The 25722-nt window shown below is 42.4% G+C and overlaps 3 protein-coding genes across 7 annotated transcripts in view; 1 reads left to right on the top strand and 2 right to left on the bottom strand.

The window, feature by feature from the left end:
- Positions 1-10582, bottom strand: part of wdr91 (WD repeat domain 91) — a 13458-nt gene extending 2876 nt beyond the window's left edge. The window contains exons 1-13 of the mRNA XM_005917009.3: positions 10302-10582; positions 8045-8181; positions 7656-7835; positions 7369-7576; positions 7170-7252; positions 6031-6140; positions 3103-3274; positions 1975-2166; positions 1628-1800; positions 1475-1529; positions 1276-1371; positions 826-920; positions 287-440 (exon numbers count right to left, since the gene is read on the bottom strand). Coding sequence (XP_005917071.1) covers positions 287-440; positions 826-920; positions 1276-1371; positions 1475-1529; positions 1628-1800; positions 1975-2166; positions 3103-3274; positions 6031-6140; positions 7170-7252; positions 7369-7576; positions 7656-7835; positions 8045-8167 — 1641 coding nt within the window. The 5' untranslated portion in view covers positions 8168-8181; positions 10302-10582. The remainder of the gene's footprint in view (positions 1-286; positions 441-825; positions 921-1275; positions 1372-1474; positions 1530-1627; positions 1801-1974; positions 2167-3102; positions 3275-6030; positions 6141-7169; positions 7253-7368; positions 7577-7655; positions 7836-8044; positions 8182-10301) is intronic.
- Positions 10583-11105: 523 nt separating this feature from the next.
- On the top strand, positions 11106-13134 carry LOC102294015 (sperm-associated antigen 16 protein). Its single transcript, XM_005917019.2, has 3 exons — positions 11106-12194; positions 12299-12403; positions 12475-13134. The coding sequence occupies exons 1-3, from the start codon at positions 11271-11273 to the stop codon at positions 13120-13122; spliced, it is 1677 nt and encodes a 558-aa protein (XP_005917081.1). The 5' UTR covers positions 11106-11270; the 3' UTR covers positions 13123-13134.
- An 88-nt stretch (positions 13135-13222) lies between these two features.
- Positions 13223-24860, bottom strand: cunh18orf54 (chromosome unknown C18orf54 homolog). Of its 5 annotated transcripts, none has more exons than XM_005917012.3 (15): positions 23708-24860; positions 23081-23216; positions 22507-22666; positions 22216-22383; positions 21498-21597; positions 21347-21407; positions 21094-21271; positions 20684-20775; positions 20331-20439; positions 19215-19307; positions 18959-19013; positions 18817-18868; positions 17854-18015; positions 17653-17726; positions 13223-14813 (listed from the first exon to the last, which is right to left on the bottom strand). In XM_005917012.3, exons 2-15 carry the CDS (start codon positions 23213-23215, stop codon positions 14657-14659), a joined length of 1596 nt encoding a protein of 531 aa, XP_005917074.1. In that variant the 5' UTR covers position 23216; positions 23708-24860; the 3' UTR covers positions 13223-14656. The 5 variants fall into 5 exon arrangements, with proteins under 5 accessions (XP_005917074.1, XP_005917075.1, XP_005917077.1 ...); XM_005917013.3 differs by having other exon boundaries at positions 23712-24860; XM_005917015.3 differs by having other exon boundaries at positions 23850-24860.
- Between the last annotated feature and the right edge of the window lie 862 nt (positions 24861-25722).

Raw genomic sequence — 25722 nt, 5'->3', positions numbered from 1 at the left:
TGAATGTGTTTATACATAAACCATTTTGACCCCCATTGCAGCTTAAAATTAAGGGTGTGGCCACTTTGATTGACACATGGTTGCCCTCTGAGCTGCTAGCTCCCTGAGGCTTCACGTCAGCTACCTGAACTGGACGCCTTGACTCAGCCTGTGCAGTTGGAGTTTATATTGCTCCAGTTTTCTGCTACAGCTGGGGTTTTAAATACACATTCTTTAAACCCAGTGGTTCCTGTTCCTGGTCTTGGACTGATGTGCAGACATATTAGCTAAATGATCAGTTAACCACCTGCTGTTTGACAGTCTTGGTGTCCCATAGCAGCAGCTGACCAGACACCGTTATGGGAAGTCGAGGAGCAGACTCGCCACTTCCAGATCGACTGTGAGCTGCAGCTGAACAGACGAATGATGAACCGCTGGGGCTGCAGGCTAAAGACAAGATACTGAAAGGCAGAAAAATACATTCTCATATGGAGATGACCTCGACTGTTGAAGACACAGTAAATCTAGTTTATGGACGTAGTTCCATTCAATTTGGTCAAATTATAATGCAATAAAATAAAAGAGCACCGCCCATTTTAGCTCCATCACTATCGGATGGGTTGACATTAATTTTGGCACATAACAACATTACTGATACTGAAACATAACCACATTTGGATCAGATTTTCAGTTTAGCGCTCCATAAAAACTTCTGAGTTCCTGAGCTGCAGCTTTTAGACACTTTTTTGTCTCAGCAAGGAGGCACTTTCATGCAATACAAAGCCAACAAAGAGGCAGAAATTGGTCCTAATTATGTTAGTGAGGAGCTCCAGGGTGCAGGTTTACCGTGGATGAGCCTCGTCGATGTTCATCTCATAGAGATTCTTCTTGGCTTCCGTATCGTACAACCGTACTGTGCCAACGCCGCTGCCTAATAACAACTGATCACACACACATGCAAACATACATTTTACTGTTGGACAGATGTGTTTGGTGTATCAACTAGGTCACAAGTAACCTTGGGGTTTAGGCTTAGGGTTGGGTTTTTGTTTTGACTAGTGCTAAATAGGCAAATATCAAGGAACTAAGAGATTTTACCTTTCAAATTAAGTCTTGCAAATTAAGTTTGGCAGTGCAATTGTTCTGTATGCATTGCACTAGAGACAACTGTCTGAAAACAAGTAACGAAATCCTAACCGTAGCGTTAGGTGGATCATTGGTGACCTAGTGCATGGTAAAATGTTACCTTATCAGAATATTTATAAAATCAATGTATCTGAAAGTAAACACTGCTACCAGTCGGTCTGGTTTGGTGGCCCACTCCAGAGACATTAGAGGAGATTTGGACATGATGGTGGCTTTGGTCTGCATGATGGGGTTGAACGACCACACCTGACGGAGTAGGAGGGGCAGAGGAAGAAGTCTTTCATGAGTTTTCCTGTCAGTATATGCCGTTAGAATACCATAGCTTGAAGACTATGAAATGCAGGTTTACCTTGATGACTCCGTCAACATCCAAGCTAGCGACACGGCGACCAGAACAGTCAACCCTTGAAAACAAGCGAAGGGCAACAGAAAGAAAAAAAAAACTGATTAAGGCTGAGTTTTTGTTTTTATCCTTAAAGTGGGTGAATTGTGACAGACAGACCTGCAGTGCATGATGGATGAGTGGTGTTCTCCGTACTCCTCCTGGCTGAGTTTAATGAAGGGAGGTTCCTCTTGGCTTGCACCGCAGCTTCTGCTGTTTGAGGAATCGGTAGGTTCACTTGAGGACTCAATGGGAGGCTCCACCTCCCCCAGCTCCCCTTTCTTCTCTGATGTCTGAAGATAGCACATGAAAGGGCTCACCAGACCAAAAAAATTATTGTCTTCCAGCATACAAAGTGCAGGTTGACCACTCGCAAAACTGTTTGAACATAGCTGACCTTTACCTCCACAGGTAAGGTAAGACTAAGGGCATCGCATTTGTTGCATATCTAAAGGATGCAACTATACCTGTGGTGGTGGTTTGGAGAAAAGCTCCTTCCTCTCCTTCTCATGATCTTGGATTCTTTTGTGTCTCGAATTCTGGTTCCCTGACTGGTTTGTAGACAGCTGGGACTGGGAGCTCACTGGTTCACTGGTTGATGACTGGGTAGATGCTGGCTTCACCTCCTTAACTTGGCCTGCTTCTTTAGATTTCACAGGCTAAAAAAGATGGAAATGATTACAACCGTAGATGTAGAAAACTGGAACACGAGTGCAGCTTGCTATTACTCTCTGAGGGAATGATTTTCAAACTTTGTGGTAGAAAATAATTAAAATATCAAATTCATTACCCAATATTTATTATACTAATGGACACACCCAATGAACCCAATCAAGCCTCAATCCTGAATCAGTGTGAAGTTTAGTCTGCTGCAGAGTCCTTAACAGACATCTCTTATTGGACAGGTTGGTTACCGCCCATTGTACATCATGAATCTTTGCCATTTCCTATCCATTTTCTATCACTAATCTGGATCCAGATCACATTGGTAGTATAAGCAAAGATGCCTAGGCCTCCCTTACTCCTGACTTCAGCTTTTTTGTATCTTCCCAAGCCAATTAAAAGATTTGACCTCTCTGGTGTGTCCTGGATCTGTGTTGGGAGTCTCCTGTGTGTGCCCGACACACCTCACATAAGAGGTGTCCAAATCTCCCCAACTAAGTTCCAACAGGAACAAGTCTGACTTGTTACTGACAATACAATCCAAGCTCTTACAACAGTTGTACATGTTGCCAAATAGCCCATAACAACAACCAGATACCCCATACATTTGACTATGTAGACTGCTAGGGCAACATTAGAAACTAGCATCAAAGTCCAACTAGTTGGAGACATTTCTTTATTAGGGTTTGTTAGTCTTTATCATCTTCCTGATGAGATGGTAACTCAGAAGAAGGTATACTGTCCCAAGTACCAAATTTCTAAAGTGAAGGGTCTTTCACTTTCCATATACAATCATCAGCTTTTGAACATAAGATGACCTGTCTCTGACTCACTAGTTGCAAAAAACCCAATTTTGTTAAATAAACAACCATCCAGTCTGTGAGTCAAGGTCTTTTTTTAAATCTGTGAATTTGGCAATTCCTTGTGCTCACCTGATTACTCAGTGGGTCCTTCCTGCCCATTGCTGCCTGGCTTGGTGAGGATCCAGAGATGGCTTGCATTGGTTTCCCTGGGGCTCGTCTGCCTTGTGGTAGGAATGTTGAGAAGAAGTTTCTGGTAGGGGTGGTGGCAGTGCTGACAGCTCGCTGGCTCGTCACTAAGTCCCTACAAAGAGAATAAAAGAAAGGAAGTTTTAAAACAGCATACTACTACAGTGAATCCAAGCAAAGAGACCACAGCTATCAGCAAATGCCATTGCCATGAAAGGGTATGAGTTTTGCGACAATTTTTGGATAGTTAAAGTGAGCACAATAAACACCAGAACCCAAGATATCATACTGGCTATGCCGACTTGTCTTGATCACATAATTGCCATCTCTTCCTTTTTAAGCACATGATGAACATGCATCTGGCATTTATCCTTTTGCGCTGCTCACTTGTCCAGTTGGGTGAACATTCGCTGGTGGACAGGTGTCCACATGTGTAAACTGCCTGGTCTACAGCTATACACGTCCATTTGCAACAAGTAGAGCTGCACTATGTGTGTTCTGACACTTTCTGACAAAAAGTAGCATCAAGGTCTTCAATGATTTGTAGCTCTTTGCCAGCAAGCCTTTCGACCCCATGAGCATCAATAGTTCGTGGGGTTTCAATGACCGTGCTGCTGGTTCGCCGGTTGCTGTTCATTGGACTTATAGAGCAGTTCTCACTATGAAGCAACAACACTGTTTGCACCATATCAAAACCAAGGTGTGACAGGCCATTTCTGTCCAGTCTTGCTATGACCTTCCAAAAGAGACCTCTATAAATGGACCAATCACTATCAAAGATACTTAGGTCATTAAAACTTGTATATTTTCAGTAAGTAAAAAATAAGGTTAGACTTTCGACTGCCTAAAAAACTTTTTTTCTACCCTTACTACTATGCTTACCAGTTGGTTTTTCAATTTTGAAGAATTTTTCTAATTCTCTTCATAACCGTGCGTGAGGTTTTAGTGTATTGAGACACAAATCCCCTTGTTTCAGTAAGGGAATCCAACATAAAACTCTGCCAAATCAAAGATGCAGAGCTGTGGTGACCTCTTCTGACAAGGGCACAGACGAAAGTAGCTTTTTTTGAGGAGGGGGGGTTGGCCCAAAAACCTATGTGCAGTCTGAGATCCTCAGCCAAAGATGTGTTGCTTCTTCCTGTGAATAGGTGGGAGACATAGTCTTTGTTGCCAGGGCTCCTTTGCTTCCTGGTAGAGATCTTTATTGGTCCCCAGGCTTCTCAGTTACTCAGAATCAAGTGGGGTATCGTGGCTTTGTTATCAGTGATCTCTGGTCAAGATCTTTTTGGGTCTACTGTATTTTAGTTACTCCAAAAAAGTAGAAAATCAAGTCAGTGCTCCCTGGTAAAAGTCTTCATAAATCCACTTCAGAACCACAAGGATTTTGCTTCACCGGTTAGCACTGCTGCCTCACAGCAAGAACGCCCTGGGTTCAAATCCACCATCTGGTTGCAGGCTTTCTGTGCGGAGTTCCAGTTTATATGTTCTTCCAGTATCTGCGTGGGTTTTCTCCAGGAATTCTGGCTTCCTCCTGGAGTCCAAAAACATGCATGGAATTAGGTTAATTGGTAATGCAAAAACCTTAGGTATGAATGTGAGTATGAATTGTTGTCCGTCTCTCTGTGTTGGTCCTGGGACAGTCTGGCTGCCTTTCCAGAGTTAACCCCACCTCTTGCCCTGTGGCACTATGGCAGCTGGGACAGGCTTTAGCACAGCCACGACCCTGAACTGGATAAGCAGAAGAAAATGAATGGATCCAAGGGCTTCTTGTTAGAGGTCTTCTTCAGTCCACTTCAGAACCAAATGGGTCACCATGTGTTTGTTGTCAAGACCATTTTTGTGTATAATACTTGGTGGGTGTGGTTTATCACCATCATGCATTGAATTATTCATTTGAAGAGGAAATGATGAATGTGTAATTGTCTAACAACACTTACTGCAAAAGTTAGGTTGCCTTATCATCAGCCAACTAACCCCTTAGCATCCATTAAAAAAAAAGTGTGTTGAGTTTGGGTTTTTTCTGGGTCCATTTCAGATCGGGTCCAACATCGATTCAAGCCCCATCAACGATCCAGATGAGGAGCTTTAACTAACTTCTTAAAAGATACTTCTGTCAATCACATTTTTTAGAGTATTTTAAAGTTTATTGGGGAACTGTATTTGCTGGCCCGGTCTATCGATCGCCTGGAAGTTTAACAAAAAAAAAAATTAAAAAAAAATGGCTCAATGGAACAATTCATCAGGTGAATTGTTTATTGTGAAACATCAACCGCATTACAGCACACAATTTAAATACTGCAACAGCATAAATATTTTGGCATTTTTGGCAACAATACGTTAGGTAAAATATGGTTTTAAATAGTTTTTTTTATATGAATAAATATAAAATAACTCAGTTTTGTTTGAGTTAAAGTGCCCGAATATGAAAATATGAGGTTACGTCATTTATTAAATAAATACTGTCACAAAAAGTGCAACAACCTTAGTTGTCATTTAGGCCTGAACCATGCTAACATCAGTCCATGTTCGTTCTGTGCTTTGTGTTAAAATGTAACTTAAGAAAACAAAATAACAACAAACGAAACCACAAAGCTGCAATGGATAAAAATCTTGATTAATATTTTAAGGTTTAAGATGGCTGCCATCTGCAACTCACAGCACAAAACACATTAAGAGTTTCAAAGTGAAAAATACAAGCACAATACGCCAGTTTTTCCATAAAAGTACTAAAGCATGGCATTAATTTTAGAAATGAGCTGACTATTGATGGTTAAAAACATCATGATGTTGGCAGTGTTTAAAAATGGACAGAATGGCAGCCATCTTTGCTGTGGTTAGTCATCAGTAAAGACAGTGATGTTAGTCTCTCACAGCTCAGTGTCTCCCAGTCGGTCCATGTTCTGGACGTATGTCGGCAGCTTGTGGTGGATCATCTCATCTCTATCCCTCTGATCCCGGCTCTCCGTCTGCAGGGCGAACAGCTGGCGAAGATACAGCAGACAGGTCAGACGTAACGTCTACCCTGACTACAGCTTAGCATGGAGCACATCACATTTTAAAACTTTGTTTCATGAAAAAACTTTTACACTTAGTCTATGTTTTTAAGTACTAGTGTCCAACTTTTTGTTAGTTCAAAAATGGAATAAACCAATCACATGGCAGCGACTCAGTGCAATTAAGCACGTAGACACGGTCAAGACGACCGGCAGAAGTTCAAACAAAGCATCAGAATCAGGAACAAATGGGATTTAACTGACTCTGAATGTGGTGTGGTTGGTGGTGCCAGGTTGATCTACTGCGATTTTCCCACGCAACCTCTATCTCTAGGGTTTACAGAGAATGGGATGAAGAGTAGAAAATATCCTCTGAGCGGCTTTTCTCAATCGAAATGTCTTGCTTAGGTCAGTGCCTCAGCTACATCAAGCCGATAGGAAGGTGTGGAGTTTATTTTCTAGGCACACTTTTGGCCCAATGAGTAACAACTAAATGCCACAGCCTACCTGAGCATTGCTGTCAACCATTTCCGCAAGCACAATGTAACATTTTACAATGGATGTTTTGGGACAATTTGCTATGTTCCAAAGTTCAAATCATCTCAAACTGATTTCTTTAACAGGACAATGAGTTCACTATACTAAATGGCCTCCACAGTCACTTGATATCCAGCTAACAGAGGACATTTGTCAAATATTCCATGAAGAATTTAAGTGATTCTGAAGGCAAAAGGGGGTTCAATGGAGTACGGTGTACCTAATAAAGTGGCACGGAGTGGTGGCCAAATCATGGGATTAATACAGTGAGAATTAATAGGATTTGATTTGATTTTAATTAGTAAACAGAACTTTTGGAAACCCATTGAAATTAATTTTTAAGCTAAATAATGAGACTTAATTTGCATGACGGGTGATTAAAAGTAAACGACGGGATCAGTTGTAGCTTTTTTGAACAAATCTACATTTGCATTATTCATGCAAAATTGATTTAATTTAAAATGAAATGCACTCTCTCACCAGCTGACGGAGCTGTTCGTTCTCCTCCATCAGGCAGGTCATCTTCTGGACTTCAGCATCGAAGCTGAGGAGGACAGGCTGAGGTGGGAAACAAGTTAAGGACTGAAAACTGAATTCCAGCAGATCAGTGCGGCCGCCTCTAAATTGTCAGAGCATGTTGAATATTAAGGCTGGCTGCGTGTTTCAAACTCAAGGATATGCATACACTGGAAGAGCACCGACAGGAAGTTATGCAGTGAAACCAGGAAGGTGTCAGACCACTGGCGGGAGAAGTACTGACAGAAGGCGGAGTTCTGCTCAGGGGAGGAGATAAATGGCAGGATGAACCAATCACGCCACTCAGCCTGACCCTGCAGCTCTGACGCCTGCTTCTGGAAAAACTCCTGAGTCTTCTCCAGGTTTCCTTTCTGGAAGGACGAGATAGATTTTTAAATCTTTGTTTCAGAAACACGCAGCAGGATGTCCGATTTCTCCACGAGGTGATACCTGCACGGTGTTGATGATGTAGTATCTGTACAGGCTGATCCTCAGCTTGTTGACGGTGGATCTGTAAACATCCTCGAGTCTGCTGAACAGACGTTTATCCAGGTAGAGCCAATATTCCTTCAGACCAGCAAGGTCAAAGCTCTGGACAAACTGCTGCAGCTGATCGATGATTTTATCCACCTGCACAGCACAAAAATAATGAAAAGTTATTCAGTGTCCTTTTTCTGCTGAAAGAAGAAACGTCTTCAAAAACCTGAAATAGCAGCTTTTTTCGTTAACCCTTCACACCATTGCAAGCTCCTTTCTCCAACTTCCAGATGATGTGACTATTTTACTGTGAGGCTGTGAGGAAACAGAAATACATCCAACAACGTTTCTGCCAGCCATACCCTGAAGCCTTTCTCCTTGTCAGCTTTTATGTCGTTGTCCAGATGTTTCAGAGTGTTGGTGAAGCCACGGTAGATCAGATACTCCCTCACATGCTCATCTGTCCTTTCCACTGCAGAGCCCATGGTGACCTCTGACCCTACAGGGAACAAGTCAGCATTTATTATGATTATTCAGTTTGTGTCTACTGTAGTCATTTGGTTCTTTGAAAGTATAAAGACAGAGACATTTAACTTCAGGTTTTAAGATTATTTCTTACATACACATTTATACAAGTATAATATCCAGCACTCTGGCTGTACACAAATAAAGAAGAAGACATAAACACAAGAATTCCAATCAACTTTTTCTTTTAATATTAGCTGACAGACATTCAAACCATTGATCTCACTGAGTAGCTGAGTAATGTGTAGGTAGTGGGTGGTGTGGGCTTTAGCAGTCTGATGGCATGAAGATCAAAGCTTCTCCATATTGTTTCTGTGCTGGCAGCACATAAACAGCACACAGTAGTGTCTCCCCAATGGCAGTCAGCTGTTAGGGTGGCTGGAAGAATCTCCCGCGATCCTCTCGGCTCTAGATCTGCATCATCTGAAGTACACATCCTCTTCTCTCAGCTGAATCAACTACCCTCCTGATGGATAAGTGGTCATGCCCAGGGAATGATGCACCCTTCCCAGAAGTGCAGAGATTCCTGAGCGCCCTGAGCAGGAGTTTGAAGTACTTTAATCACCTGAGGTTGTAGAAGCCTTGATGGGATTTCTTCAGCAGGGTGTTACTTGAAGTTATCCACTTTCTCTACCTAGGCCTGATTTATACTGAGAGGGTAGAATAATACTCTGCTGTTTTTTCATGGTCCCCTCGGTTTCCTGAGTTCAGCTCAAAGTTGCTCTCCTTATACCAGGTGAAAGGTGGTTGATTTCATACCAGTGGGCAGATGCATTATTATTTGAGAACAGTCCTGCTCTCGGCACATAATTTTATGGAGCTCCAGTGCTGAGAGTGAGAGGAAGGAACCATTTGTGGCCTGTCAGCCAGCCAGGAAACTGATCATGGGATGCACAGGTGCACAGGGATTTCTTTTTTTTTTGGGGGGGGGGTGCCTGAAGGGGGCTATTAGTTTACAACCTCTGCTAATACTGAGGTTACTAAGTGTGCAGATACATTTTCTTCAGAATAAAAGTCTATAAACATCACTGCGTGAAAATGTTTAGAAATAAGGTAGATGATAGGATTCAGACCGCCTTAAAGTTTCCACACATTATTTTAAGCAGACAGAATGTTCTCTTTTTCACCGCTACTCAGTATAAAGTTCCTACACATTTTAGTAGATTAAGCGGACCTATTTTCCTTATTTCTAGTCATCTCGCCACAGAATTTCTGTTTACAGAAGACAGCCAATCAGAAGAAAGGTGGCTTAAAGTAGGAGGAGCTAAAGCAGGTTGTTTGAGACAAGTGACATGAAACAGTAGACAGTAAAATTAAAAAAGGATTATTTTGAGCTGTGAAACAGGCAGAGCTACTTGAGTAAATGTATTTAGTTACTGTATGTCAGCGATTATTTAACAGACTTCAAAACACTGACATCACAATATTAACATGACAATCTAACCCACTTAATGTCACTTTTCTCAACTAAAGGATGAAGAAGGTAAAAGGTAATATTGCTCAATTTCTTTTTAAACTTCAGTAGCGTTCACTCCATTAGCAATAATTCACCTAAAACACTTCCTCTTCATGCAATGACCGCTAACTTAAAACAACATTAGATCACCGTTATGCATCCACAGCGGGACGTTGATAGTTATAAAAAAGAAAAAAGAAAGTGTACTTTAGATCCTTAAAAGTCTGAAGCAGAATATAAAGTATCATTTTTGTAAATGTAACTGTTTTATTCGGATTTCCTCCACCGCTTTTTGTTGCTAAAAACACTTCGGCCAGACTCTATTTGAAAATCTCTTTAATTGGTACACACGGCAAATGTAAATTTAAACTCAGATTCACAATCCATTCCAGCAAACATCAAACGATGTCAACATTGACTGATTTCAGAAAATGTATTATTGTAAATCTGAAGAGACACAGGAACTGCAGTTAGCTTCATTTTAGCATCAAGTGTGCCACCAGAACAATCGACTGGAACACGTTACAATCACTATTACACAAAATCTCTCATATTAAACAGGCCAAATGCAGGCAGAATTAACATTCATTATGCTATAACATAATAAATCATAAAATCACGTCTTAACATTTACGTACCTCGGAGGAGAATCCAGATTATTTTAAATGAAGCAAATTTAAGGCGAAGTTTGGCTTGATCTTTTCTTTGGTTTCAGCACCATGAAAGTGAACCGTCACCACCCAGAAACAGAATTGCACTTTTTTAGATCCATGAATCTTCAGAGCACAAAGCTGCTCTTCCGTCTTATTGTGAAAACTAAATGTTTATAACAACAAAGAGAAAGAAAACTCTCTTCCTGCTCTGTTTTTCCTCCTGACAGTCATGTGATGAGCTAACGTATAACGCAGCCGCACACTGCGCGACCTGCGCGCCCTCTATCGGTCAGCACGTCTCAATACACCTGTGCCGGATATACCAGCTGTTACCTGCAAAAATGTTACAAAGAATGTAGCATTTTTGTGTGTGTTTTCCTCTCTAAATGTCACCCCTTCTAGTAGTTAAAAGTGGTGTACGTGCTGGAGTAAAAAGACAGCTGTTAAAAGTGTTAAAAGCAACTGAAAAATAAAATCACAGTTATTTCGTCTTTTATATATGTGTCTTTAATATCCGAAAATTACTAACGTATGACTTTAAAGTGAAAATTTAGGACTTTTTCTTTATAACCTCTGTAAGTTACATTTTTTTCCTCTTAAATGTACACCGTTAAGATGAGAAAGTAATATTTGTATAATCAATATTTTACAATATTTAAAAATATATATATTTTAAAAAAAATATAGATAGATAGATAGATAGAGAGAGAGGGAGAATGAGAGAGAGAGAGGGAGAACACTTGAAGGAAAAACAGGAAATAAAAACGAAAGCATGAAAACAAATAATTAAAAACATTTAAAATGTAAAATATGTATGCATTTTAATAACCACAAAACCTATTAAGCAAACGCATACGCAGGGGGTCACGCGGTTACCGTGGTAACACGCTAAGCAACGCAGAGCTAATACCATAGCAACGCGTAAACAATAAGCTCCGAGGCGAAGGGGAGAAAATGTCAGACACAAGACGAGGAGCGGAGGAAGTGGAGGAGAGGAGCAGTGCTGAGGAGGACGAAGAGGAGGAGAAGTCTGAGGAGGCTCTCTCCTCCTCAGCAGCTCCCAAGAGAAATTCTGAACCGCCACAAGCGCAAACTCTGTCTAACATCCCCGAGGCGGTGGACGACTTCCTGAGGAACTTCTTGCGCAGAGCCGGCCTGACGCGGACTCTGAGCCGCTTCGAGGTGGAGTGGTACGGCTCGGCGCTCAGGCGCCTCACAGACACCCTGAACACCGTAGCCACGGCGGCCCCGGGGGTCTACTTCATCCCCGATGCTCTCACACACCGACGCCTCCTCCAGAGCGAGCTGGAGGCGGTGCGCGCAGAGACGGAGCTGCTCAGGGAGGAGGTGCTGGGTGCAGGAGCGAGCCTAGTGAGGATACAGAGGGAGCGGGACTTTCACCGGCTGCAGCACCAGCGAGTCTCCGAGGACAAAAGGAGGCTCACAGAGGACTTCAAACAACTGAAGAAACATCTGCAGTCGTACGACCCCGTGCTCAGGCAGCTGGAGGAGAAATACCAAACAGCTGTCAGGCAGAAGATGCTCCTCAGCTTCCACAGAGAGAGACTGCAAAGCAGCACAGACCCTACACCAGCGCAGGTGAAGGAGGAGAGGAGGAAGGAGAAACCACCAGCAAAGACCACTGCACGCCTGAAGGACTCAGAGTTCCCCCCCTGCAGTGGGCTCCCAAGGGCCTACCTGGAACAAATGAACTCTCACACAGGGAAAAGCTTCGCATCTTTCAGCCTCGCATGCTCTATAAGAGCGCATCAGAAGCCAATCAGCTGCATCGACCTGCATCCAAGAAAACTGATCCTTGTCTCGGCCAGTGATGACAGCACCTGGAGATTGTGGGTTCTCCCAGAAGAAAGAGAAAAGGTGAGAGGAGGTGAAAGCTCTAAGAGGAGGTGGGGAGGTGACATGTGAGGGTCACTCTGATTGGATGATGCACTGACGTGTGATGTCACCTACTGTGTTGCCAGGTGGGTGAGATGCTGCTGACCGGTGAGGGTCACTCTGATTGGCTGTCCGGTTGTAGCTTTCACCCTGATGGATCAAAATTAGCGACAACCAGCGGAGACATGACAGTAAGTTGGTCCTGATGACAACACAGAATAAACCCACCTCATTAGTTACAGATGTGTACTTCTTCCTGCAGGTGCGACTCTGGGACTTCTCTCGTGGCTGCTGTGTGCTGACGCTCTCTGGCCATGCCCAGCCCACCTGGGCATGCTCCTTTCACTCATGTGGTCACTTCCTGGCCTCCTGCTCCGCTGACAGAACCGCCAAGCTGTGGGACCTGAACAGCCAGCGCTGTCGCCTCACACTGCGCCAACACACCGCCTCCGTCAACAGCGTCTGCTTCCTACCTTCCTCCAACCTCCTCCTCACCTGCTCCGCTGACAAAACCATCGCCCTGTGGGATGCCAGGCTAGGTGTCTGCACCACCACCTTTCTTGGACATTATCACCCCTGCAACCATGCTGCCTTCAGCTCAGCGACCAGCATGGTGGCCTCCTGTGACTCTTCCGGCATCGTTAACACGTGGGACATGAGAAAACCCACATCGCCGATGGCCGCTGGAGACACCGGGCCGCTTAGTGCCAACCAAGTGGCGTTCAACCACTCAGGGAAGATGCTGGCGGTTGCCAGCAGCGACGGTTTGGTGAAACTGGTGGAGGTAGACTCTGGCAGTGTGAGCAGCTTGGAGGGCCACAGGGACAGTGTGCAGAGTGTGACCTTTGACCACAAGGGGGAGACTGTGATCTCGGCAGGGAGTGATGGGAGGGTTAACATCTGGTCGTAACATAAGATTTCTGATTGAGTAGTGATCGATATCTGAGATTGACGTGAAATTTTAGTTGTATTCATCAAAGAAGTGACACCATGGAGGTTGTAAACCAAAACATGTTTAATGAGAGCTGTGCAAAGCCAAGCCAAGCAGCTAGAAGCACACATTAAACATTTAACATCAAGTGTCTTCTTCACCCCGAGGTGAATAAAAATACTTCCTGTATCAGAGGGTTAAAGTTCCTCTGTGCCAGTATGAGTCCTGTCATCCTGAGGATGGAGGAAACACCATCTGGTTTCATGTCTTTGATGTTTGAAAAGTGAAACTGATGCAGTACTATGAACCTGCATTCTTTCTAATGACCCAGCAGGGGGCAACTCCTCTGAACAACTTTGAGTGAAATGGTCTTTATCTGACTTACAAATACAATCAATTGAATGTTATCAGAGTATAATTTAGCATGTATATATATATATAGAGAGAGTAAGTCTCATGGTCTCATGTGACAGTCTTCATTTATGCTTTTTTCCCCAGCTCTTCTTCTGTCTGCTAACAGTTTTTGGGTTTCCATTTGGGTGGAGCTACAAATTGGCATCCTTTTTTTTTTTAAAAAGCCATATCTGACAATTGTAATTTTTATTCAGTTATGACACACATGTACCGCGTCAAACTTTTCCCCCCCTCTGCAAACCCCCCCCCAAAAAAAACCAACTCAAGCAAAAGAGACAAAAAACATTTCTTCAAATCTTTCTGCTTCTTTTTTTGTTAGTTTCTATGATATTCGACAAAATCAGCAAAGGTTGTTAATTTTGGTGACTTTTAACGTTCCCTGATAAAAAATGCTGTGCAGTCCCAGATAAAGATAGACATCTGAACACCCTGGTCCCCCCAACCCATGGCTCAATACTTCACTTTTCAATCCACGAGTCTTGAGTCTTCAGAAATTCAGAAAATCGGACTGGATTGTCACAGTAGTACATGTTGTGCTTCCACGTGTACATCTTTTCTACAGCAAAGGCAATTTATTGTAGTTTTACCTGCAAGGAACTGAAAAGCTATCACTGACAACAGCACTGATGATCTTTCTTCCCTCTGGCTGAACACTGCCCGGTAACCTCTTCATTTTCAACAGGAATGAGTGTGTGTAAATCTTTATGGCACCAACAGTCTGTCTACAAACAGAATGAAACCCATCAATACAAAACGGTCTGTGCACCAACAAGCATCAAGCCCATCCATCCATACTGTTGCATTCACAAACCCCTGAGACACATTCAAAATATAAAAGATGTGGCATGTTTTTCTCGTCTCGGAGTCTGTCCTTCACGTTTTCTTCTCTTCTTTTAAATTATCGCTGTGTTCTGACTCTTCCTCAGAGTCTGAGAAAGAGAACAGTCCAGGAAACTTCCTGACTCTAAAGGTTTAGGGTATAGTTTAAACTGAGTTGTATTAGTGTTTAAAAAAATTGCACTTTCTTATAAAAAAAAAATACACAAACACAGTGCAGATACTATTGAGGCTTTTGGCACAGCGAGCTTCCTTTGAATGTTCAGTTTCTGGAGGGTTCCTGCTGAGAACAGACCAGTCTGTCGACAGATGAGGACGAGTAGCGCCCCTCGTCGTCGTCCTTCTCTTCCTCTGTCGCTCTGTGTTTCTGTCTGGGTTCTTCCACCAGCATCTTCAGGCGGTTCAGATGATGCAGAGCTCTGAGGAGGAAAAACATGCATGCTTTACTCACCCTAAACTGGAGTCAAACTGATGTACATACTGTGGTGGTGGATGAAGATGCGTTTAATGTCACCCAAGTTTTTGAAATCTTGTTTTTGAACTATTGGGCTTAGAAGAAGAGGGTGAGGATGAGGAAGAGGAGACCCTATGGGAATGAAAGTGCAGGTGTGTTCTCCATGGATGAGGACTCTGTTTCTCGGGACTGTGAGCCACCACCACCTCAGCTTTCTGAATGCCAACATGAGAACTGAGGGCTCTGAAGGACACCGGATGACTTGTCAGTCACTAACTTACATCCTGTTTTATGATCCTTCTTTTACTTCAAATGTAATAATCACTAGGGCTGTTCCAATATAACGATATATATCGGGTGACGATATAAAAACGTCTATCATTTCATATTGCGGAAAAATATAATGTTTATGGCAATATTTTTTCATCGTTTTGATGGTCATTGTAGTGGTTATATTAATTTGTTAAAGTTCTCTCTTTCCCTTATATTTAATATAACCACACTACGGACGGACAAGCGACTGTTTTTACACGTTGTCGTTAGCAACCACGACGGTAAAACAATGGCGTGGCTCCGCCGTCCGCTTGTTTGTTTTGCATATTAACCCTTCCACAATAAAGCTCAAGATCCTGTTGAGACTTTTCAAAATAAACTAAATCCCGTGAAAGAGTATGGAGTGTTTACGGATGAGAAGCAAAAAAGAGCCGCCAGGTGCTAAAAAATAAACCTTAGACTCAAACGTTAGAACAGGCTTTTCCCCGCAGCACGCCGTGTAATAAATACTCACAAAGAAAACGCGGCCGTTACAACTTATGTCTAAAAATGTATAAATTCATGCATCGGCTAATAGTCATAACTCCAGGTACATGACGCCCAGCTGAAAGCACTTCATGCAAGTCGAGCTGCCCGAGATTCACAGAATTTACAGAAAATGTTACATTTTTGTGATTTATATCGTTATCGGAATGATAGATGTCTTATATCGGGATATGAGATTTTGGTCTTATCACACAGCCCTAATAATCACATTTGACTCAGTAAGACTTTAAACTAGCAACAGAGACCATAAACTCATCGTGAAAGTGTTTACTAATGCTGGGCATACACTGTGCGATTTTTGGCTCATTTTGAGCCGATTTTTCAGTCATGCGACCGTTTTGGGGATCGGCCCGAGTTTCGCCTTCATCGTGTGTCGTGCATCGCGTAGTATACGTGGGGTAACAGAAGCGATTAACACCTCACGACCAGCTCCCAAATAATCAATCGCTTGGTCGTAAGAAAATCAAACCTGTTTGAAATCCTGTCGGCTGTCGTGAGGGTGTCACCGCAGCCTCTCACACTGCGCACGCACAAACACAGAAATGAAAGTGAAAAGACAGAGTAGCACAACAGTGCAGCGTGTGATCTGGACACAAGCGATGGAGACACAACTTGTAGAACTTTGGAAAGCTCATCCGAGCCTTTTCGATGTGGCCTCACAAAATTATCACGACCACAACAACTGTGAAAATAATTGGATGGACATTGCTGATCAATCCCAGCTGCCTTATCAATGTTTTTCATTAGCAATTTAGCAAAATTGACGGTGGTGGTGTGCGTGTCTGTGTGAGTGAAAGACAGAGAGAGCGAGTGAGCGACAGACTTTCTGTTATAACCTTCATATTATGGACGCACACTCTGAGTACTCAGGTCGCATCAGAGCATAGAGACCCTGCAACGTGACCTACGAACTTCTAACCCCTGCGAGTCAGTCGTGCAGTTTGAGCAGGAGCTGAATAACGCAAAATCCCACAGTGTTTGCCCAGCTTAAGGTAACAGGTCAAGTAAGATGTTGGGTCACTTTCTCATAGACTTCTACAGACTCTGACTTGTTTCAACAGCCATAGATGTTGCCCCCTGCTGGCCATCGGAAAAACGCAGGATTCACACCGAGAAGCTGACTGTCTTTTATCTAAAATCTGAAAGTAGAACAAAAGGACTTATCTTGGAGTTTTCAAAAATACATTTTAATTTATCCATCCATCCATTCACTTCCGCTTATCCTTTTCAGGGTCGCGGGGGGCGCTGGAGCCTATCCCAGCTGTCATAGGGCGAGAGGCGGGGTACACCCTGGACAGGTCGCCAGTCTGTCGCAGGGCCAACACACAGGGACAGACAACCATTCGCACTCACATTCACACCTAGTGACAATTTGGATTATCCAATTAACCTATCCCCACAAGCTGCATGTCTTTGGACGGTGGGAGGAAGCCGGAGTACCCGGAGGGAACCCACGCAAACACGGGGAGAACATGCAAACTCCACACAGAAAGACCCCGGCCTGATGATGGAATTGAACTCAGGACCTTCTTGCTGTGCGGCAACAGTGCTAACCACCGTGCTGCTCATTTTAATTTATTATTATCATCATCATCATCATCATCATCATCATCATCATCATCATCATCATCAGTAGTAGTAGTAGTAGTAGTAGTAGTAGTAGTAGTATTGCTTTGCATCACCAGTGGTTATTCGGCACATACTCACTATGAGTTACTAAATGTCACTGAGTTTCTAGTTGCTGGCTGCCACATCATTGCTAGTTGTTTCCTGTGTGGACCCCCCTTTGCCTTACAAGACAGGATGGCATTTGATTTCTTGACATAGTTTCTAGTGACATTTTGAGTAAAATAATGCTTTTAATTTTTGCCTGAAGCAAAAGTGGTGTCTTTGATGCAGTTGTCTTTAAACTGTAAGCACAGGTTATCAGTCCAGTCTCCACATTCTTTCTAAAAGGGATAAATAACTTGATCGGAGTCAGTTACCTCTCTAGTGATGGTCTACCAGGAAAACTCTGAAGCTCTTGCAGCTCCTGCAGCTCTGCGTTACCAACAGACCACTGCAACACAAACAGACTCTTAATAATTTAAATCTTGTTTCCTTAAACGTTAAACTCAGACACAGATTAGCATTTTATTATCCACTTTTTCTAAAGATCTGTATCAAGCCAGCCTGGCTCCTTGTACCTGTGTTGCTGATGTCAGCAGCCACTCTGAGAGAGTCAGAGCTGCTGGAGGCTGCTGTTGTCGCTGAAGCTCCGCCTCCACAGCCTGCAGTCTGAACAGCATCTGTTTCAGAGCCTCCACCGGACCAGGCTGCTTCCAGATGCTGTTTTCATGACTCAAATCCTGGGAGAGCACAAACAAGAGGGGGATATTACAAACAACACTAGCTTCAGAAACAACTGTTTTGCCAGTAGATGTAGAGAAGGCCTTCAACTGAGTTGAATAGCACTCATTTGTTCTGCCTTAGGAAAAAAAAAACCTGACAACTGGGCTGATCTGGTTTGTAAAAACCGAATAGGCTATCACAAATATTCTGCAACACATGTATGATCACACCAGCGAATCAACTGAATAACAGTGGGACACAATGAGCACAAGCTAATACTGTATACAGATTATGTGATACTTGTTTATTACAAAATTACACAAGTTAGCTCAAGTTATTACAATAAAACCGAAGCAATCAACACAACTACTTTTTACATGAGAAGGGCCACAACTTTTGAAATATTACAGTTTAATTTGGTAGAAAAAAATCACATATTTAGAGACACAAATTGTGCCAATGATGGAATATGGTTAAGTTCTCATAGTTATGTGACGAAAAATATTTACAACCGATCCAAAACAGAAACTCAGAATTTACTTTATAAGACCCCCAGTGCTAAACGTATATTTAATAGGTAAATTATTGTGTTTAAAAAGAAAAAACGAATATTGCCTAAAAAGCCTTTAAATTCAACCAGTCTAATGTGAATACAAAGAAAAACTACTGTAGTGAGTCAAACAGGCTCACTGCAGTAGGAGGCCTTGTCCACTGACCTGAAAGGTTAATGTGTTTCACATCTGGGCATCACTCAGGAGACGAGAATAAATGAAAATCACACAATTAGCTGACATTGTAGAACATGACAGTAAACCTACCTCTGCTCCCCTGTCAGTCAGCTCCTCTGTGCAGCCTCCTGTTGCTGAGTCTCTGCAGGGTTAAAATGCCACCACATATATGAGTCTGCATGGAGTTGCAGCAGATCATAACACACCAGAAGTGTAAATGAGTCTTACTCACAGAGGACAGTGTGAGGGAGAATGGTGCAGCAGCTCCTCAGTTTTCACAGGACTCACTGACAACAAAAGAAACAAAGAACTGATCGGATACCTGCTTCATTTCCAGCTTGTTGGTAATAAGTTAAAGTCTGCTTAAACAGTCACAACGAGAACCAGACACAGCTGTGCTTTAAAAAAACAACAACAACAAAAACTTTGGTATAAGTGTTATTCAGTGTAAAAGACTTCCTGCTCCTTTGAATGAATCCCGGTTTTACCTGGATCTGCAGGACTCTCTGCTTGTCCAGGACTCCGAGACAGAGAGTTTAACACCTGGTCCGCCTTCTGGATCAGAGACTCGATCCTGTTGTCTGACAGGTGGGAACACACATCAGAAACAAGTTTAGCAAAAAACAAAAACAACAACAAAAAAGAGAAAAGTTTAAAAGAGTGAAAGGTTGTCATAGGAGGTGTGGTTGAAAGGGGAAAAATAAGAAAATAAGACTATATGAATTGAATTTGGCCAGTCTCATGTTCAAGAGGATCTTCTCTTGTACCTCTTGACCACTTTCTGTACAGCTGCTAGTTTTAGATCTCTGTTTAGTCCCAAGTTCCAGAATTGAGTCAGTCCCCAACAGTTCTCTGACCTGAACATCTGAACCCTGTTTGTGCTGCTGGAGCCTTTTGGAGCATCTAATATGGCTGCTGTGCAGTTAATTGTATGAACAGATTGTCTAAGAACACTGGGGTCTAGTGAAGGTGAGTGAAGGATTGAATTTGGGTGTTACTTGGCACTAATTAGCAGCCATCTCCGTCAGTGTGTGTGATGCACTCATACACTGATATCTGAAATGTGGTGACTTCAGGCTCTAAAGACAATATGTTGGCATCTGAAGCAATAACACCTTCAGAATACAGAATCCAAAACCAGTTAGTGATGTCATTGTGATTATGGCCTTCCGTGATATGCAATCAATGAGTAAAGAATGACTAAACAATATTCAACAGTGCAATAATCCAATGTAATGTATTTTTTTCGTCGACTCTAGGATTAGTTTGTTTTTCAGAGCTGAGTATTGTCTGTTATTAGTCCATCTATCCATCAGCCCAAGCAAAGAAGCCCAGTCATTTTAACTCTTTGCTTTACATGATTTTAAACTTTTTAATGACCTGCAGGAACCCTGTTTTGCCTCTGTGATGGTCACTGGGTCTCTTTTGTGCGTCAAAGCAGTAAACCTTTAACTGTACTTTAACTTTAATTTATATTTTCTGAAAGTCACACGAATAGAGATCTGAAAGTTATGTTTGTGGTGATTTACAGAGAACAATTCCGGACCTATTTTGTTTACACCTCGAATTTTTAACATTACATACTCAAACACTTGTGTTTTTACCTTGGTACATGTTCATCACAACGTCTGAGCTCTTCCTCTCTGTAGTGAGCAAAGAAATCTGTTCAGCAAACTGAAGCCTCAGGTCTCTGAGCGCCTGCTGGCTGCCAACCTAAGCAGACACAGAGAAAACCTATTACTTCATCAAGTGACCGATGAAGCTCTTTTTCTGCCTTTGGGACACACATGTGACAGAATGTGGTTTATTTAGAGCACTTGACCACATCATAAGGCGTTCTTTAACACACAAAGAGTCCAGAGGAAAGCACAGTTCCACAGAAGCTCTACAGTCTTCCTGAACAATGAGAGCAGCAGGACCATACAACTGACAGTTGCGCTGCAGCTGTTTCTCTCACCTCTGCAGGTGTCTGGTCAGGATCTTCATCTTTCTCCAGGTCTGCTACCCAGGATGGAGCTCTGGTTCTGGAAGCTCCAGGTGGAAGAACGTCTGGAAAAAACAAATATGACCCTTTCAAATAAACAGAAAATAGTCATCGTTTAATGGTGAAATTACTTCCCTGGGATAGACTCCACCCACCCAGTCCAATATCAAATTCAACATTTCCCCTCACTAGATCAGTTTTACTGACCTCCAAGAAAAGCTCATATTTATGACTCTACACACTGATGGGCTGCTTAATATAAAATAATAAAGAATAACCTATTAATAGATTTATCTTTAACATTAATAATCACAATCTGTTAAATGATGATGAAATACTATGACATCTTGGAAGGTTTGTGCATATGTAGTCGAGGAAGCTACCGTGGTCGTCCCACAGATCTGACTGTGCAGGCGGCTCGCTGAGGTCACACCCCTGGAGCCATGCTGGGTACTTCAGGTCGGGCACACTGGTGATTCCCGAACAGTCCAAGTCAGCCTTGTTACTGGTGAACCAGTGAGGGAGGTGGAGCGACGAGGATACCGGGGCCTGCTCTGATCTCTGAAAAGGGGAAGCAACTGTGTTTATGACACTGCTACAGTCTCAGAATAATCCAGAAAAGACAGTGAGGGTCACCTTAAAACTGCTGATGTGAGCACCTGGTTTAAAAGTGGTGGCCCTCGGCCTGTCTCTGCACCTAGGGAGGAGGGGAAAGTAATAACCTGTAACTCAGATCGACCAGGAAATATGCCTGGTCGATCTGAACGAGAAAGGAAGCAGTTCAAACCTGGAGCTCCTGGACGTCGTCGGTGGAAGAGAGTGATGGTGGAGGAGTCTACAGGTAGATGAGGGGCAGGGCTGGGAGGCTGCAGGCCAGGACAGGAGGTCTGGACCAGCAGAGGAGAGGAGTGAGGCAAAAGTCATCACTTCTGTTATTACTGTACATATATTTATTAGTTTCAGATGTAGCCATTCTTGTATTTTGCTTGTTTACATTCTTGTATTTTGCTTGTTTACATTATTGTATTTTGCACAACTCTGTTGCTTGTGAAGCTCGCACACAAGAATTTCACTCACATGTGCTGTACCAATGTACCTGCACATGTGATGTGACAATAAAAGTGATTTGATTTGATTTTACTGAATCATCTATGGATTATTTAACGTTGATTATAGAGTCTGAGCTGCAGAAGTTATGCGTTTAAAGGCAGATGCCAGGATGTTTTTAGGTAAAAGTGGTGGATTTAATGACATGAATGAAGACTACATTGTAGATGTTTTTAATGAACTGGTATAAGAGCAGATTCTTGATTGTCACATTTAAAAACTTCAGACTGAGAAAAATGGTGAGGGATGCATTTACTTCCAGCTCCACATTTTCAGTCTTGGACTCTATGAAATCACAGATCCCTACTCTTACTGACATCATACAGATCAAAGAAAACTAAAAAATGTACAAACACGTGTTTAAGGGTTTAAAGGTTGAGTATGAAATGTGTAAAAACCTTGGATGAAGGCAGTGGTGTGGGTGATGGGCATCGAGCCGTCGAAAGGGACGGACAGCAGTTCATCTGTTGTCATGGAGTGTCTGTCCCAGTTAACGCGGTGACGGAGGGGGCTCACGGGGAGGTTCAGGAAGTCTAGCTCTCTCTCGGTCAAACGCTCCCTAAGAACTGAAACAAAAAGAGAAAAATGCAATGTAGATGAATCACTCAGATAACATAAAACCACAGAAGACATAAAAAGCACCAAGATATATCAACGTTATAAGATACCTGACCCTCAGCAGGACCTACCATCTTTGTTTCTGAGCGTGCCCACTCTGTGCCTGCACGGAGTGGAGGGTAGGTTCTGTGGCAGAACCAGCTTTCCAGTTAACGACGAGTCACGGTTCTGACGACTCCTCTCAAAGTCTTTGATGTAAGCGTCCAGAGCCGCCGAAGCCGAGTCATACTCCTGCAATCAGACAGTAGTGTAGGCTTCCTGTTTTAAAATCCTCATCACTAAAGTTTTTGATAAGAAAAGAACAACAAATTTCAGACTTTTTAAAAATGTTTTCCCTCTCACATAAACGTTTGAGTTATCTCTCATACACCTCTCACAGACTTCCTCATGAACTTCACATGAATTTACTCTTTTCTTTTAAAACAAATTCACATATTTTTTTCTGAATTTACCAGTTTTTCCTCAATGTTTTACTGGAAAATGAAACAATTTTAAACTCTGTCACAATCAAAAAGAGAACATCATCATTTGTCAGGAGAGAAGCTCTCCTGATAACACCCAGAACAGAACCCAGAATCAGATAAAATAACAAAGGGAGATTTCTTCATTCTGTCCATTCCTGCTGTGGAAAGTAATCCCACCCACTCTGTCTTTGTATCTGAAGCTGGTGTCGTGTTGAGGAGGCAGCAGGCTGCTCCTCAGGTAACCTGAACTGGATAGTAGGGAGGTCACCGTGGACTCTGGTGACAGAGAGTGGCCCAATTGACCGCAGTACTCCATGCTGTCAAAAAACAAGAAGAGTACATTTTAACTCGCTAAACGTCGAGGGAATAATGGTTAAAATGTTTACAGAGGTGTTAAAACTGTTATCAGCATTTGTTTATTCACAGCTGACATGCCCAATCAGAGCCATGCCAGCTGTGATTTAAACCTTCCACAAGTAGGCGTGGAGCTACCTGTGCAAAAGCAGCTGTTTGAGACGTTAGAAAGCTAACCACCTTGCGGAGTATATGTCAGGTTGTTGTCAGTGATAGCTTTGCCGGTTTTCTCTTTAAACGGGACAGTAAAGGGCTTTCTTTAGACTGCGTTTGTTTGCTAGCTTGCCTTTAGCCGAGCTCTGAGCTATGCAGCAAAAAACCCCCAAAAACATCGAACAAAAAATAAACTAAACAGACCGTTACATGGCAGATTTAAACCCCATACGTACAGCAACAGTTTAGTGTTTATACAGAGTTTATAACGTGATACACAAATGTTTCTGGCTCAACGTACTCACAAATGTCGCAAAAGTTTTCTCACTGATGTTAAAGTTCAACTTAGCAGCGCTGCTAGGGTGTAAACGGAAATCTGAACCAGGCACTTCCTCAAACTTCCGGAATCTTTATCAAATAAAACAAATATAAAACACTCATACTTCTACTCCGAAATGCCTCCTTTTCACTGTACTGCGTGCCCAACCCTTTTGCGTACACTGACGCTTGCAAATTCAAAGGATCCCGGGTAAAGCTAGCTCACAGTTAGCCGGAGCCACTTCCGGTACCCGGCAGACGCTGCCACCAAACTCCGTTAAAAGAATCTGGTCATTAATAATAATCATAGTATCGGTACACACATGCTTCATATATAAGTACGGTTTACACAGTTAAGGTGTGTTATGATCTTAAGAAAGTTTCGGTGTCTGTTACAGACAGATTAATATGTTTAACTACCGCCATCAGTCGCTTATCGCGATGCAGAAACATGGTATACATGAGTGAAAGAGCAAATAAAGTTTACATTATATTAGAACGCATAATCGTTTGTGTGTGTAAGGTATGCCGAATTTAAAGATGAACTCCGTTGAGTTATGAAAACAAGTCCACGTGAATGCCCCCAAAAAAGAGAGAAAAATTGTCTTGTTTTATTTCTAAAATTCAATTGTAAGCAATTATTGCACTGACGACAGTATAATGATTTGGTGTCACCGGAATTATTATTATTCCCCTTCTTCCGTCTCTGAGTGCGCCACAGTGTCTGAGGAGGTGTTAGTGAGAGCAGAGAAAGGACAGGAGACACTGTTGAGACTGGAAAAACAGCGGTCAAGACTCCCACACAGAGCTGAAATGTGTGTGTGGGGGGGATTATATACAGTTTAATGTTGGGATTAAATTATTAAATTGAGATAATTGTGATAATCTACCCACCACCACCCACCAACCCACACACAAGAGTTGAAAAGACAATATTAACACGACACAACAAGAGTAATAAAAATAATAATAAACTAATAAAGCTTTCGAATATCACGGGTAGCAGGACTTAATTCCTTCAGATAACTTATTAATGTGTTGTTAATTTACTGGACTAATTAAAGTACATCTAGCATATAACCATTTTAAAAACATCATGCTCATTTTTTGTTTAAAAAACCATTTTGTTGAAATTCACCAATTTATTTATTTATTTATTTATTTATTTATTTATTTGTGTATTTATTTCGGGGGGCACCATTAATTTATACTAAAAGGCTGCATATTTAACACCCTGTTTGTTCTGTCCTGTGATAACTTCATAAGCAGAAGGGCACGTCTTCCTTTTCATCACTACTGGTTTAGTTACATTGTAAAAAACCGTTTTTACAAAAAAATCCGCTTTCACTTCTTTCTCAGAGAGAACTGTAGGTTAGCCATGTTGGGACGACCAAGTATTTTTCCGGGGTTCCTGTCTCTGCTGCAGGCCCCTTTAACCCAGAGTTTGTGACGTCAGTGAGCCAGGAGGTGTGGGGATGTTGAATAACACAGAAAGAGGGATCACTCCCCCTGAAACTGCAGGCACCAGAAAGCACCAGCATAACATGTCGACACAAACTTATCGCATAGACGAAAATATAAGGCCATCTGGGAAATTAAAAAACAAACAAAAAAAAACAACACGACAAAAAACAAGTGTAAGCAGAGGTATTTTCCTCTTAAAAGGAGTTCTTCCTCCCTATTTGTTGCCAAATACCACTCATCAGAAATCATCTGATTTTTGTGTTCTGGCACCAATCGGGGTTGGTGCCAAAAGACGTGGATAGGGTAGATAACCAACTTTTTTGCCTCTTAGTGGACCAACCAGAGGACAGAAAAAAAGAGGACAGAGGACACAGAGTAGAGAACGGAGCGATAGGATGGGATAACTGTAAAGTCTGAAAAGCACAGAGTGTGTTTGCAGTGACACTTTTCATAGTTTTTAACACTCACTGCATGCCTGCCCCTCTCTCTGCTCGACCATGAAACAGTTCCAGATGTCTGTGATTCATTTTTGGG

The sequence above is a fragment of the Haplochromis burtoni genome, unplaced genomic scaffold, assembly GCF_018398535.1.
Source record: "Haplochromis burtoni strain Fernald_Lab_line unplaced genomic scaffold, NCSU_Asbu1 Contig_22, whole genome shotgun sequence".
In the NCBI taxonomy this organism is placed as follows: Eukaryota; Metazoa; Chordata; class Actinopteri; order Cichliformes; family Cichlidae; genus Haplochromis; species Haplochromis burtoni.
This window is presented reverse-complemented; position numbering and strand designations above follow the sequence as displayed.

Bases quoted from the DNA above. Each gene is read 5' to 3' on its own strand.
- LOC102294015 (XM_005917019.2), top strand. From the start codon at position 11,271: ATGTCAGACACAAGACGAGGAGCGGAGGAAGTGGAGGAGAGGAGCAGT. The intron at 12,195-12,298 runs GTGAGAGGAGGT...CTGTGTTGCCAG, and splicing joins TCCCAGAAGAAAGAGAAAAG to GTGGGTGAGATGCTGCTGAC. The intron at 12,404-12,474 runs GTAAGTTGGTCC...TTCTTCCTGCAG, and splicing joins CAACCAGCGGAGACATGACA to GTGCGACTCTGGGACTTCTC.
- cunh18orf54 (XM_005917012.3), bottom strand. From the start codon at position 23,215: ATGGAGTACTGCGGTCAATTGGGCCACTCTCTGTCACCAGAGTCCACG. The intron at 22,667-23,080 runs GTGGGTGGGATT...GTCTGATTGCAG, and splicing joins GCTTCAGATACAAAGACAGA to GAGTATGACTCGGCTTCGGC. The intron at 21,272-21,346 runs GTGACCCTCACT...TCCCCTTTTCAG, and splicing joins CTCACATCAGCAGTTTTAAG to AGATCAGAGCAGGCCCCGGT.